The sequence below is a fragment of the Colossoma macropomum genome, unplaced genomic scaffold (genome assembly GCF_904425465.1).
Source record: "Colossoma macropomum unplaced genomic scaffold, Colossoma_macropomum, whole genome shotgun sequence".
In the NCBI taxonomy this organism is placed as follows: Eukaryota; Metazoa; Chordata; class Actinopteri; order Characiformes; family Serrasalmidae; genus Colossoma; species Colossoma macropomum.
Window position 1 is genome coordinate 23158913 of NW_023494805.1, and position 14614 is coordinate 23173526.

General features: G+C 36.2%; 1 protein-coding gene across 1 annotated transcript in view; it reads left to right on the forward strand.

Annotated features, from left to right (window-relative positions):
• The first annotated feature begins 1779 nt into the window (after window positions 1–1779).
• tbc1d19 (TBC1 domain family, member 19) overlaps window positions 1780–14614 on the forward strand; it is a 31908-nt gene continuing 19073 nt past the window's right edge. The window contains exons 1-7 of the mRNA XM_036597767.1: window positions 1780–1968; window positions 2124–2196; window positions 2335–2380; window positions 7943–8018; window positions 8140–8214; window positions 8344–8407; window positions 13669–13715. Coding sequence (XP_036453660.1) covers window positions 1870–1968; window positions 2124–2196; window positions 2335–2380; window positions 7943–8018; window positions 8140–8214; window positions 8344–8407; window positions 13669–13715 — 480 coding nt within the window. The 5' untranslated portion in view covers window positions 1780–1869. The remainder of the gene's footprint in view (window positions 1969–2123; window positions 2197–2334; window positions 2381–7942; window positions 8019–8139; window positions 8215–8343; window positions 8408–13668; window positions 13716–14614) is intronic.

Here is a 14614-nt window from a genome sequence, read left to right on the forward strand (position 1 = left end):
ATCTCTATATGGTTGTAAGCAAATATTTTGACACCCCCAGTTAAAGTATGCATTTTGTTGATTTTCTAAATGAAAATAAGTTAGCACATCTTCTACAGAGAGCAGACTTAAATACTGAATTTATGTGTAAATTTTAGTGCACAATATCTATTTTTGAAAAGAGAAGAAAGAGAATAGACTTTTGCACATTTTAATGAATAGTTTTTAATTTATTATTTTTTTGTTTGCAGAATTTAACTTATTACGAAACAAAATTTATGTTTTATGGTTTATTTTTTGACAATATGTCATGGTCAGCAGGTAGTAATTGTGCAAAAAAATGTGCAGAAGTGTGATCTCTGTGGAAGATGTGTAGCTTATCTTTACTTAGAAAATCAACAAAACATATCAATTAACCCGGAGCGCCCACACATTTGAAACACTATAGGTGATGTAGTCATAATATATATATATATATATATATATTATATATATATATATATATATATATATGTATATATATATCGATGAATCTTTTTTTTCTATACATGATTTCTATTTTCTCACTGTGTGAGGACCTGGTACTTTTAAAGCAAAGTATTTGTAATGATCCATAATGCATTTATGTCCAACATCTTTTATTAATAAAAAAGGAAAAGAGAAAGACAGACGAACATTTGGAGATGAATGGACTTCTTCGCATTTATAAGCACTGCAGTTGGTTTCCTGGTACGTTAAATCTGCAACGAGAGACTGTCAAACACTAAAAAGTTGCGAAGATGAAGTTGCTTCTCTTTCTAATTTTGGAACGGGCAAGTTCAGCAAGAAGCTGGAGAATGAGAAGCGAATTCGGCCTCGTAAAACATCCGAAAGCTGAAAGACATTTTACAAGAAACTATTCAACTTTTGAGGAAAGGTTTCTGGCGGAGATGGAAGAAAAGCGGCTAGAGCTAAATCTTAAAGCAGAGTAGAGTAAGTCCGCATTTTCGTTTACATTGGTTAGTCTATACTAGGACATCAACACATACTGAGACATACTGGACATTAAATGTTGTGGCTCCCAAGGTGGTTTGATTTTTGTTGAAAGGTCAAAATGGCTCTTCTTAACTTTTGTGTTGTGACTCCTGACCTAACCTGGCTTTAATGCAGAGGGAGCTGGTCGGATTTCTCGCTCATCCAGTAGTATTTTTGTTATGTGCCGCCACAGACTGTCTGGGCGTTGCACTTACCCACTTCCAAGTTCCGCCCTTTGCGTTCCGTCAACATCACGTTTTAAATTTAATATTTAGAAAATCGATTTTTGACGTTGAATGAATCGATTCAGAATCGTCCACGTCCGCATCGCGATGCATCTAAGAATTGATTTTTTCCCGCCCCCCCAATATAATCTCCAACAGTTATAGGCCACAACTATGCCACACATATGCAGAGTTCTCTCTTCTCTAACAGCTCATCTATGACCTTCAGTAAAATCAACTCATTAAATAAATACTAAAGAACACCAACCTAAAATTAACATGTTAAAACATTTCTTAAACACCCCACATTATTATTATTATTGTTGATAATCAACATTTTCACCAGACAACTGAAGCATCTTTAAGGGACTATCTGAACAAAGCCTGGCCTGTAAATCATTTAAAAATACATCTAGTTGTGCATCACTTTAGTTATTGCTGATTTTTAGTGGCAGCAACAGAGAAGCTAAATCCAGTGAGTATCAGACTTTGTGGATAAAGCTGGTAGGAACCATGTGTTCAGTGTCCTTGTTTCCGTCAGCGTGCGCTCCGTAGTTGCTAAGATACGGTGCTTCATCACTAGATGCTAAGCTGCCAAATGATACTAAGAAATAACTCGTAGGAGCCTGTTTGACCACACTAACCATTTATAATGATGGACGAGGGAACAGAGCTTTCTGTCACAATCGCCCAGATTGTCCAGCGGCTGAAAGGAGCTCATTTACACTCACAGCTGGAGAAACAAGCCAGAGTGAGTAGACTAGCCGAGCTAGCTAAGGTTAGCGCAGCCTCAGCATCGCGCTAGACTGCCTTTGCTCCGCTTCCTCCGCTTCTTCTCACAGCTCTGTGACAGAAGTCACCTTGTACAGTTGTGAACTGAAAGAAGCCGGTTTTATTTCTCTCTAGGAATGTTTACACAGACCGGAGATCAAACTAGAGTCCCTAAAAGAAGATGTGCGGAATTTCCTCAGGTCTTCAGGTACGCAGGACTCTCTGGGTTTATTGTGTTTATTGTGCAGGTGCTGTGAGATGGTGATAAAACGAGGGCTGCAGTGTTTTTTCTCTGTGGTTCGTCTTTCTTCAGAATTACTTTAGAAATGTTCTCTGTTTTTGTTAGGTTGGGAGAGAAAGTTGCAGAACGCAGTCTACAGAGAGCTGCACATGTAAGTGTTCAGTGTTTACTGTTACAGTACATGACCCAGTGGTGCAGGGCAGTGGATCTAAACGCAGAAGTGGCCAGTGACTGTCTACTCAAATACTTAAGGCACATTTTTATGGATTTGTAGTTTCCTTTGTATTTTTGAATGATAATACTTTTTACTAGTAAAGCATTTTTTGTGAGGAAAGTAATCAAACCTTTATTCATGTACATTTCAGTCATTAGGGTCATTCTCACGAAACCTCACATTATTTCCACAAAGTAGATTGTTTGGTGCTCTGTATGGTACAGCAAACGTTCAAATTTCTTTTGGCATTTTTTGGCCCTGATTTTCAGTCTTACAGTGTGTCCACATCTCATTACTGTTAATTATCAGCTTTTCTTTACCGATATATATATATTTTTGCTTTTCTAAATTAAAAAAAAGTGTTTGTATTAATTTTAACTGTAGAACCTCTTAAATTTAAAGAATATGAACCAGAGTTAAAAAAACTATGTTTGTCAGTATGTTACAGTAATGAGATAAGCTTGCAAAATACTATATTTTTGTATAATAATGTAATATATATTACATATATAATATAATATAATATAATAATAGCGAGAATTTGTTCACTTAAAATGCTATTTAAATGGAAAATTTTACTTAAAAATACATTTCAAATCAATTAAATCATTCTGGTTTATTTTTTATTTATTCAACCAGGCATCATTGTTTTTAAACACAAAAACTATAACATGATGTTTTAGTTTAAAAAAAATATTAAAATATAAATTTTTGGGTCCCAGCATGTCTCATATTCATGAGAATATCCCCTGAACATTGAGTTAATAATTCCTTTTTTTTGGTTTAAAATCATTATGTTACATGGGTGACAGTATCTATACTGCTCTGTGATCGGTCACACCTCTGACCTAACAGATTGTATTACTTTATTTTAAACTTCATACACATCAAAAAGAGAAGAATAGTGCTTAACAAACTAAGTGCTAATCGAAGCTGGATGTACTAAGAAGTTCCACTGTGGTTCTATAAGTTACTCAGTACTTAGTACTTAGGAGTTTTCAGATATGCTCAAATTGTTTTTGGAAAGGTTTTTACTTGAGTCTTTGTTTCACAGAAGTAACAACACTTGTACTTGAGTTTGTGTTCAGGCTATTCTACTCACCTCTGTGTAAATGTTGTGTTATACAACAAAGCTGTATCAACACACACGCACACACTGTAAGTATTCCCTTTCTGTAGCTAGTTTATGGCTGTTTATAATAATTTATTGGAGGGGATCTCCTGCGCTGTCAGAGAGTGTTTAAGAATGAGAAGAGATGCAATGATTTCCTTCGTGGCGTACAGCCTAGTACAAACCAGACACAAACATTGGCAACAGTATGCAAGTTGTTATACAGGACTGTATGATTTCAGACTTACAGGTTGAGTTGACCTGGACACTGTGAGACAAGAAACACTGAAGTATTTTACATTTGAAACATCTTTTAAAGTAAAGTTTTATGGGTGCTGTTCATGCAAGTTGTCAGGTATTAAAATAGCAAATTAAATGCCTGCAAGCAAAAAAAAAAAATTAAAGACACTGAAAAAAGTAATACATTGAATATACAGTGAGGATTTACCTGGAGACAGTCTGCATTCAATTTATCTGATACAAATTTGTACATACTTTCCATACAAATATATATTTAATCATACAGCACTGTGCAAATGTCAGAGATTACCCTTCATTCATTAAATTTCCAGTCAAAACAGGAATTGGGAATTCTTCAGATTGATGGATAATGTGATGTAGATGGTTCTATATAGAATCTTTTTGAAAATGGTATATAGCACCAAAAAGGGTTTCTTCTACTGTTACGATGTCAAGCCTGTAACAATAGAAGAACCCTTTTCAAAGAGGTTCTATATAGAACCATATAGAACACAATCTCCATCAATCTGAAGAATAATTTCACGATGCAAAGAGCATTTTAATCATGCAAAGGGTTCTTTGAGTGTTCATGGTTCTGTATAGTTCATTACTAAGAAACCTTGAAAAACCTTTTTTTTTGAAGTGTGTTGGCCTGTTATTTTGGTCAAGCAGATGAAAATATCCTCTTTTCTGGCCTGAAGCTTGAAATTTGAAAGTGTGCTTTCTTTCTGTGGAAATTATGTATACATTTCAATCAAGTAAATTCACTGCATTAGTTTTTTATAGTAAAAATTATTCTTTCATTTTGATGTTGAAACTCCTGCCGGCTGTAATCCTTTCAGTGGCAGGGCCTAGCTATTGCTTCCATTATTTGGAACCACGCATTCTTCTGGGGATTTGTACTTGTGTCATGTATCCCAAAATGAGTAGCTCTTTTTTCCCTTGTTTACCACATGTGTAGAGTGTGAGTTATATATTACTGTCTGCCCTGAAAATGGGCTACGTCTTGAAAAACAAGGTTCTTCACCGAGCAGCACTTAGCATTGCTTAGCGTTGACACTGAGTTACGATAGTCTAGAAACAAACCCTTGTCATTGTAGATAGCCCCCTAATCCTTTGCTTAAGTGGGTTTTGTTCTCCATTTTGTAAGTCTTATGAGGCTAGCTCTTAGACAGATGACTCTAGATGTAAAAAAACAAACAAACAAACAAGCGTAAAACATCTGAGTGATTTAGGACATTGAGTCATCTGCATGTCATCTTTAATGTGTTTATATAAAATTGTGTGTTTTAAGATGGTAATGGAGCTGGAGGGTGAACCAGAAGAGACCTGGCGCTGTTGCTGTTGTTGTCCACAGCCGTTATGTTTGATGCATGGTGACACTGTGACGCTTCCAACATATGTAAAGTCTGATGGTGCTTTTAAAGTTCAGGTTAAAGTGTTAATCTACAGGTTTATTATTCAGTTATTAAGACCATAGATCTATTATATAAGTTATTTAGTTATGAGAGTGAAGCTTTACATTTTAAGTGCACATACACCCCTTCTAATTATTGTGGCAGTTTAGGCCACACCCATTGTTAAATGGCACATAAATTCAAGCATACAGCCATGCAGTCTCCATAGATAAATGCTGGCAGTACAGTGGGTTATCCTGAAGAGCTCAGTGAATTCCACAGTCATAGATTGACATCTTTCTATCAAGTCAGTTTGTCAAGTTTCTCTGCTGCTAGAGCTGCCCCAGTCAACTGCAAGTGCTATTATCATGCAGTGGAAATGTCTAGGAGCAACAGCAGTTCAGCCGTGAAGCACACAAGCTTATAGACAAGTTATATGTCAAGTTGTAAATGGCACAGCTGTTTATCATTGAGTTTACATAGTCGAGCAGCTGCACACAAGATGCCCATGCCCACTGCCATGTGTTGGCAGCAATGGTGTAAAGCACACTGCTGTTGAACTCTTGAGCGAGAAAATGTCTGCCTTGGATTGATGAGTCATGCTTCACCACCTGGCAGTCTGATGGACAAATCTGGGTTTTGTGGATGCCAAATGAACGCTACCTGCTCAAATGCATAGTGCCAACATTAAAGCTTAGTGGAGGAGGAATAATAGTCTAGGGCTAATTTTCCTGGTTTGAGCTGAATCCTTTAGTCCTAGGAAAGGGAAATCCTAATGCTACAGCATGCAGCAACATTCTGGAGGACTTTGTGGTAACCTTTTGAGTAAGGTACTTTTTTGTTTCACCGTAACAGATCACAAAGTACACAAAGCCAGATGGATAAAGAAACGGTTTGCTGAGTTTAATGTGAAGAATATTACTGGTCTTGCACAGAGTCCTGACCTCAACCACATCCAACACCTTTGGAGTGAATTGGAATAGCAACTGTGAGCCAGGCCTTTTTATTCTACATTATTGCCCACCCACACTAATGCTCTGGTGTTTAAATGGAAGGGAATTTCTGCAGCCATGTTACAAAATTAAGTGAAAAGACTTCCAGAAGAGTGAATAGCTGTTACTGCAGCAAAGGGGTGACCAACTCCATGTTTATGCTTGTGGTTTTGGAAAGAGATGTACAGCAAGCACATATGGAGGGGATGTTTAGGTGCCCACATACTTTTGACAATGTAGTGTACATTAAACACATTGGAGACCCCTTGGCATAACATGCATTTTTTGACCCAGTGACAGTAAAAACTTGTTTATTGCTGATTTGTTTTTTGCAAACTATAGCAAGACACTAGTATTCATACACATGAGGGTCATTGACATGACGTGCATTTTTTGTGTCCAAGTCCATTATTTTCCCCAAAAAATAATTAAATAAGTACATTACATGTGTCAAATTATTCAATAGTACCTCTTTTATGTGAAACAATTTTCAGTTCATCCATTTTAAATTCATTTTAGTTTCTTTTTCCTTCCCAAAATCTAAAAACATCAGGTGGTGTAATCATTTAACTGTGTATATTAATTGTTTGGCCTAATTTTACATTTAAAAACTTTAAAATAATTACTACCTCAAATGTCAGGTGGTACAAGAAAAAACCAAAGAACTTTCATTTGACATGCATTTTTGAAAACCTTGTTTGATTTTGACACATACATGTTTGGTGATGTTAAAATAATGTAAAAATAATGGATAGTTCTGGTCCTAAAATCTGTCAACAACATACTCTAAAGGAACTACATTTCTTGGTGGAAGAATTGTTTATAATTGTTTAATAGTAACTTTTACTGGAAAAAAAAATATCATATTTTATGTAGCATATTTTATGTTGTCTGCCGTTTTATAAAAGGAATAAGCCCTTTAAGGTTGTGCATTACAGTGATTTTGTCACCGGTATGGGGCTTTTACTCTGCTTTAGGTTGTGCTTAATAACAAACTGACCAGTAATAAAACCACTGTAGTGCATGGCTTCTTGTGGCCTTTGCCTTTTTATGGCACTAAGGATTTTTCTACATTACTTGTGACATATTATGAAGGAAAAGGTCTTTTCTCAAACTAAAGGAATTCAAAAAGATCTGGGGAGCTCCCTGTGCCAGAAAACAAATCACCAAAGGTGTAAACATTGGACGATGTAATTCTTGTACATTTTGGCCTCATGCTGCTGTGGTGATTAGGTCAGTGGAAATGCAGTGTGAGATTAAGAGAGTACTTTGTTAGCTCTAATGGCCAGGGGCATCAGATGATCTTTTTCTAGGCATGACTTTTGCAGTAAATTTACTGTACCATATTAACAATAAATAACAGTGAAATAGCAACTTTTATACTGGGCTTTTACGGCCACCTGGACACCAAAATAACAGTGATGTAGCTGTATTCTTTCTGCACACTTACAGCAATGAGCTGTGATTAAGGATTTTGTTACTGACACAGGCTTGTGTAAATGTTGATTCTTTACAACACCCACAGAAACATATGTAGATCATCTGAGGTTTGGTCAGGATGCTTATAACACACAGTAAGAGTGTTTGTGACTTATTGGAGTCTTATTTGCATATTGCAGACTTATGTAATATCAGCATTACAAAAGCCTATTGCACTAACAATTAATGAACTGATTTGTTCTGCAGCCTTCTGTAAATAGATTATTATTTGAAAGTACAATACAAGTTCAGCTTGTACGTGTGTATGCGTGGTTTGCAGTTTGCCTCCTCCTGGGCACCCTGCAGCTCCCCCTGAGCACACTAAAGAGCCCCTGGCGTACATGCGCAAGGCCCAGGTATGACCTTTCTCTCTCACTCTTTGAATTCCCTCCCCACTTCCTCTCTAAATCCTTCACTGCTTTCACATACCTCATATGTGTACCACTGAGTGTACTGCTGTGTGTGGCTTCCTTGCAGGCAAGCTGGGAGAAGCGGATTCTGAAGAGTTTGAACAGTATGTGCACTGAGTTGGGTGTTCCACTGGCCCGGAAGGTAATGTCCACTCAAATCAGCATTCACGCCATACAGTGGAAACAAAGGCTTACCGGCTAGAACCAAAACTTTAACTTTTCGTAACTCTTCACCCAACTCTCTGGACTAAATATGAGATTTGTACTACAGAGGCCCATTTCAGAGCAGAAGGAGCTGACGAACAAATGGAATGAGATGGGCACTGATGAACCAGGTAACAAATGCAATTTCAAATTTTTCATACCTCAAACAATTGGCTGGCTTTAAATGGTGAAATTTTCATTAAGCTTTAGATGCTTGAAACCTATATGAAACTAAATTGTAGTGGATTGCATAATGTAAAGCGTCCTGCAACTCACCTGAAATTCAAATCACTTGCAATCGTCTCAACTTTGTGAAGTTTCATGAAACAGTTAATCAGTTAATTTTCACTCTACAGATAAAAATGTTAAATATATAGTAAAGAACCCTAGATAAGTTGATAAATGACAGATATGTAGATATAGAAAAAAAATAGCAGTGACAGCTGGAAACTATACACAATGTTAAAATGGTGCAAATGTCAATTTCACCTTGCAGATGACTTTATAGTGAGAACAATACAATTCATTAAAATATGAGCTACTAATTTGTCTGTCTAATGAAGTAATTGAATGTGTTGCATGTAACTATGTCTTTGAATGGCTTTGTGTATCTATCAGGTTGCACACAAATTATATTACAGTCAACTCACATGATAACTAGTTGCTTGAAAGTTTCACCATGTAAAGTAAGTCATAGAAGGCACAGTTATTGCCATTAATAACTATAGTTTGGTGTTATTCAAGGTGAAACTTTACTGTAGGGTGTCATAAGGCATCATGAATTTAACTCAAAAAGTGTCATCTGTCGTAAACACTACATTAGCTAACTTTGATCAAAATTGGGAAGTGTAACCTTTATATACCAAATAGAATAAGCATTTATAAACGTTTATGTAGGGCTATGTCAGTTGTCATGACAACCTTATGTAAGTGCCATGTAGCCTTATGAACAATACCCTGCTTTAAAGTATTGCCTTATTCAGTATTAGTTATTTCTCATTTGTAACTCAGAAGTGCAGAGTTGGATCTTTCAGTCTATGCCATTTTTTTTTTTTAATATGAGGTATTGTTGTGCCTACAGTCTTGTTTTGAAAAGGACTTCAACATATCAAAACAGAATGTAAATTCAATGTAAATGTAACTCATCATGTAATTCACTATGTAATTAAATATGTAATAACAAAGACATGGCAAAAGTGTTAAGGATAGTTATTATTTCCTGCAAAACAAGAATGTACACACAACCAAAAGTTTTCATCTTATTCAAATTCAAATTGCAAAATGAAACAAGGGTTAAATACACAAGTGAAACCTTCACGTTAGCACAACCCTCAGACTTTCTCAAAAGCTGTAACATACCACATTGCTGTCCTGCATTTGTTTCCAGTAGTTCACCAAAGGCTTCCAGGCACATGAAAGCATGTTTGGACACCAAGCACAAACTCAGCTTCCAGCCTGTTTCTATATTTGACTGTGGAAACCCAGGCTTCCAAGGTCTATAAAACCATTTATTGGCAGTAAATGAATGTTGGTAAATCCACTGTGAAACACAACAGAGTCCAAACAAAGCACATTTATCATAATATATTTTGAGATTTTCTCACAACTTGTCATGATTTTTCATTTTATGTTGCACAGTTTTATATTCCAAATTACACATACTCTGTCTTACATTGTATATACATAATTTAGCAATACTGTGACTTGAGTATCATAACATTTTAGTCATGTTAGCGTGAGTGGATAGCAGATTTCTTGTGGAATTTGAGGAGTTCATTTTCCAGGAGACACAGTTAGAGAGGTTAGACACATCAGTGAAGTTTCGTTTGAATAAATAAAGAATGAATGAAATTTTAAGGAGGTAGAGCCTGCAATCGTCCACAAATGTTGCTCTGTCTTCTCTTGTCGCTGTAAACAGTACAATGACTTCAGTATGTTTAAACCTTGTGTCTGGGGCTTGGATCTTATTTGTAATGTCTAAGAAAGGCCCAGACAACATGGAAAAAAACACAGTCCTTGAGTCTGGGTAATCACATGTACTGTTTGTATATCTTTTACATTTTCTTATGATTAAACAGATTTTCTAAGGAATTGTTCAAGAAATGGTTTTAATTTAATAGCAAGTTTGAAGTTTTTTGCTGAAGATTTGTCTGTTATGAACGATGAGAAAAGGCCTTGAAAGTGAAAGTGCTAGTATTGCACATGTTGACACATATGTAAGCATTGCAGATGACACACATTTAAACTAGTGCGCTCGGTATCTACTATTGTACTCTGTGCACAAGCACTTAAATCTTAAATCTCCCTCACATACGCAGTCCATGTTCGAGTTGTCTTTAGGCTTACGAGCCTTGTGTTACTCAATGCCTGTATTTCATCTACACAAATAGGACATTTAATTAATAAAGGGGGAAAAAAAAGTGCAAGCTTGCATATGTGAGTTCACACTTCAGTTCTACTGTCATAAGTAGATAACTTATTTTCATAGTAGTTATGAAATAACTTGCAGTGGTCACTGAATAATAAGGCTTATTAATAACTGAATAATACACCTGCAAGTTAAGCAATTATGCATCATACTGTTCACTTTGGTTTCACTGATCTGTCTTTTGAGGGAAGGAGAGGCATCCCAGTTGTTTAATGCACTCGAGGCCAAATGTACACATGTGCACATTATGCACTCAATAGCATCTAAATTTAACCTTTGACTATCACATATCAGCTTACCACATAAACTGTGCATTGCCCCGCCCAATAACTGCTCCATTATGAGGCTCAAAGTTTAAAAGATGCATTAAAATAATGATGTTAGCAAGTTTGAGACACAACAAAATGAAAGTGGCTGATAGTTGTGTTCCTGAGAGTTTAAACATTATTATTGTCATGGTAAATATTTTTTCAGCACGTGTTTGAGGCTTGTACCTTTATTCTTTTTACCTTTGCTGTGTCTACTGCCATAGTTAACAGAAATCTCTCTACAAGAAGTCTTTTTACACCCTAATGCAAATTTAGGCCTAGTTTTAAAAGGCAGAGGAAAACTGACGCAAAATCGGTTGCAGTGAGTTGCTCAAATTTTAGTAAATCAAGCGTAGTGTTTAATCAGACAAACATGTAATATCTCCACCCATTTTTTGTGGCCCTCCCTTAAATTCATATACATGAGGAAGAAAAACACATTTTGCATTATACTATGTGCTAATAGGCATGTGCGCCAGTTTCGGATATAAAATGTAGCCATAAAGTGTCTGATTTGTGCCTCAAGCTGCCACAAAAGACTCAGTATGTCGAGTCCTTTTATTGTATCCCTTAACACCATGTAGAGGCATGTCCTTATCTCTTGATGCTTACAGATAAGTGAATTACAAACATGTGAATAACTTCTTGTTAGATTTCCCATCTAAAAGCATTCATGCAGCTTCAGCATCTAAAAAATGGATGTTCATAGTAGGCTAGAGCTTTTAATCTCTTTAAAAACTTTTATTTAAGAGTTGTTTGGTTAGTGCTTTATTTATTTTGAGAGATCCTGAAATAGCACCTCTGAGCAGTCTGAGCAGAGTTCTTGAGAAATTCTGACTCGTAACTCCTGAATTACAAGATGGAGGGACATTCAAGTAGGTTTTTCCCACTTTGAAGTTGGAAACTTCAGAGTTCCCATTTGGTCAGAATTACTACCTGAATATTGTGTGAGAAAGAGAGTGTGTTTTACAGTCCAGAAGTCGCTCCATATCTCTCTCTGAGAGTCTCTTTAAGGCACAATCAGAATCTTAAAGATTCGACAGGACAGTTTCAGCCTGCAGTATACTGCCAACATCTTAACGTCGAGGTGGCAAATGCATGAAGTATCAGGAGGGACATTCCTCGTAACACTGTGCCTCCAGAAGCCTTTACGCTCCTCTCATGTGTTAGCATTATTACCTCTCTGCGTATGAGTGTATCTCACTGTGTTTATTTTTCAGCCTCTGCTTGTATACAGTTCTCCTGTGGAATATAACAGTTCCATAACAATGCTATCAGTTTGCAGTGTGCATGATAACATTTACAACTGTCTGCTGGATGCTGGCATAAACAGCTTAGCCTGTGAAACCAGAGCATGTCCAGACCACTGGAATCAGTCCCAATAACCACAACTACCCTCCCTAAACTACTGCCTGCCTTACTGTCTGCCTCTTCTTCTGCCTCTCTCATTTCTAAACTGTGTGGAATGTGCAGCAGTGTCTTTAGAGAATACTCTGCCTGCCAAAAGTTTGGAAACACCCGGCTTTTTTTTCTTTTACATAGAAAGCTGATTAGATCATAAAAAATACTGTCAAAGACAATGAAGAGCAGGGTACAAACTAACACTGCTTTCAGTCATGCTCTCATATACCCATCGCAGCCCACTCTGCAAATTTTGACAGCAATTGGACAGATATTTTTTTGAAATTGCACAGGTTTTTTTTTTTACAATTCTTATTGAGAGCCAGCCAGGCTGCAGTACACATGACGGGGTTCGTTTCAGTGCAGTTTTGTTAAACTGTCCAACGTATTCAGTGGTAGCTGTCCATACTCCCCCCATATAAATTCACTTTTTGGAAGGTCTTATGCACAGATTAATCAAAAACATATTATAGATGTAAATCTATAATACATAAATCTAATATGTAAATAAATATATGAAAATTTTATTATGCTGCTATTTGCTTTTCAACTTGGTGGTAAAAAATATATTATCTAATCATGTTTGTTTTGATCAATATATTTTTATGTATTTAGGTTGGAAAGCTTAAGTGGTTTAAACTACATTGAATCGTATGGAATTAATTCGGTTTTACTTTGATTTACTGTGAAAACTAGCCTCTCAGTCTCTCACAATAAACCTCCCTTTGTTGTTACTGGTAAAGTTTGCACTTCTGCATTTTTGAAATGAATTGTTCATAAACAAAAAATAAGTTCATATTTTCATTCATTTTACTCAAATGCTTTTAAAATTACTAATCAATATCCAAAATGTGTTAAGATGTCTAACAGTTTCCTCTACTACCATGGGAATAATCATACTCCACACATTTTATTCCCTTGTTGTGATGTCAGTACTCAAACTTTTATACCTACATTTGGGCCAAAATGTGCTTGTAACAGTAGTTTGTAAAAGAAAACCTGCTCTTCATACCAAGGAAGTCTCTTTAATGAATTTGGACAGAAGCTTTAGCTCTCTTTATATAAGAAAATTTTCGAAGAAGGCAAAGTGTCCCCAAATTTTTGATGGGTATCTGAATTGTAGTTTCTGTGTCTGATTTAAAGCAACCCTCAAGTTATTGTCTCTGTGTCCGTAACATGCAATATGTATTACTTCTTTGACTCACTGCTTCAAAATCTTTACAATACACAAGTCATCACTGTCTTTCTTTTGCAGATCTAAGCAAGTTTAGGCCTGTCTATGCACCCAAAGATTTCCTAGAGGTGAGTTGTGATTGAAAACATCCGGTGCTAATGAAGTGAATGCAGCACTGGGGTATAAAATAGCTGATTGGATTCCAGTGGGAAATGGTCCTCTAAATGACTCTGAATTGGACGGAGAGAAATTATCAGTGACAGACAGGCATGAATACATGCTTCCTGATTTCATGATGCCTGCTGTAAGCAAACTCACTTTCCTTTTAGTCATGAATGATACATGTAGTGGAACTGCATGCACACCGTTTCTACAGCGAGAACTCAGTATACTGCGGTTGGGAAATTTTAGGTCTATGCAATTATAAATAAGGAAATGAGGGAACATTTCATGGAACATTTAAGTCAGTGCAATTATAACTCAGACCCAATAAGTATAAAGGAATAAATAGATCACAGAAGTTATGAAACGACATACAGTTCCCATCAAATGTTTAAGGACTGCTTGCTTTTTGAAATGTTAAGAGCAACGTAGACTTTCGCTGTCACTTTTCAGTTAAGAAAACACAAATAACTGCAAGAATACCTGTTTGCTTATACTTTGGGACATGTTCACAAAAGTGTCTTCCTCTGTATGTAGAGCAGGTTTTCTTTAAAATACAATTTCACAGTTTACTATTATAAACAATTATTAAAAGCACAAACTGAAAATCTTTTCAGTCAAATCTTTTGCTGCAAAGGTGTTTTAAATAGCTGAAAGGTTTAAGTGCAAACAACAAGGGAATAAAATGTGTGGGCTTTGGAATTAATCCCAAAATAGTACTTTTGTCAGTTTAGCCCCTTCAACAAAAAGACATATTCTAACCATCCCACTCGTTTTGGGAAAAAAAAATCAGCATAATTCCATCATTACAATGGAACCAAGTTTGTTCAGAAAGTTGTGATGTGAAATGTGTTTAGAGAAACGT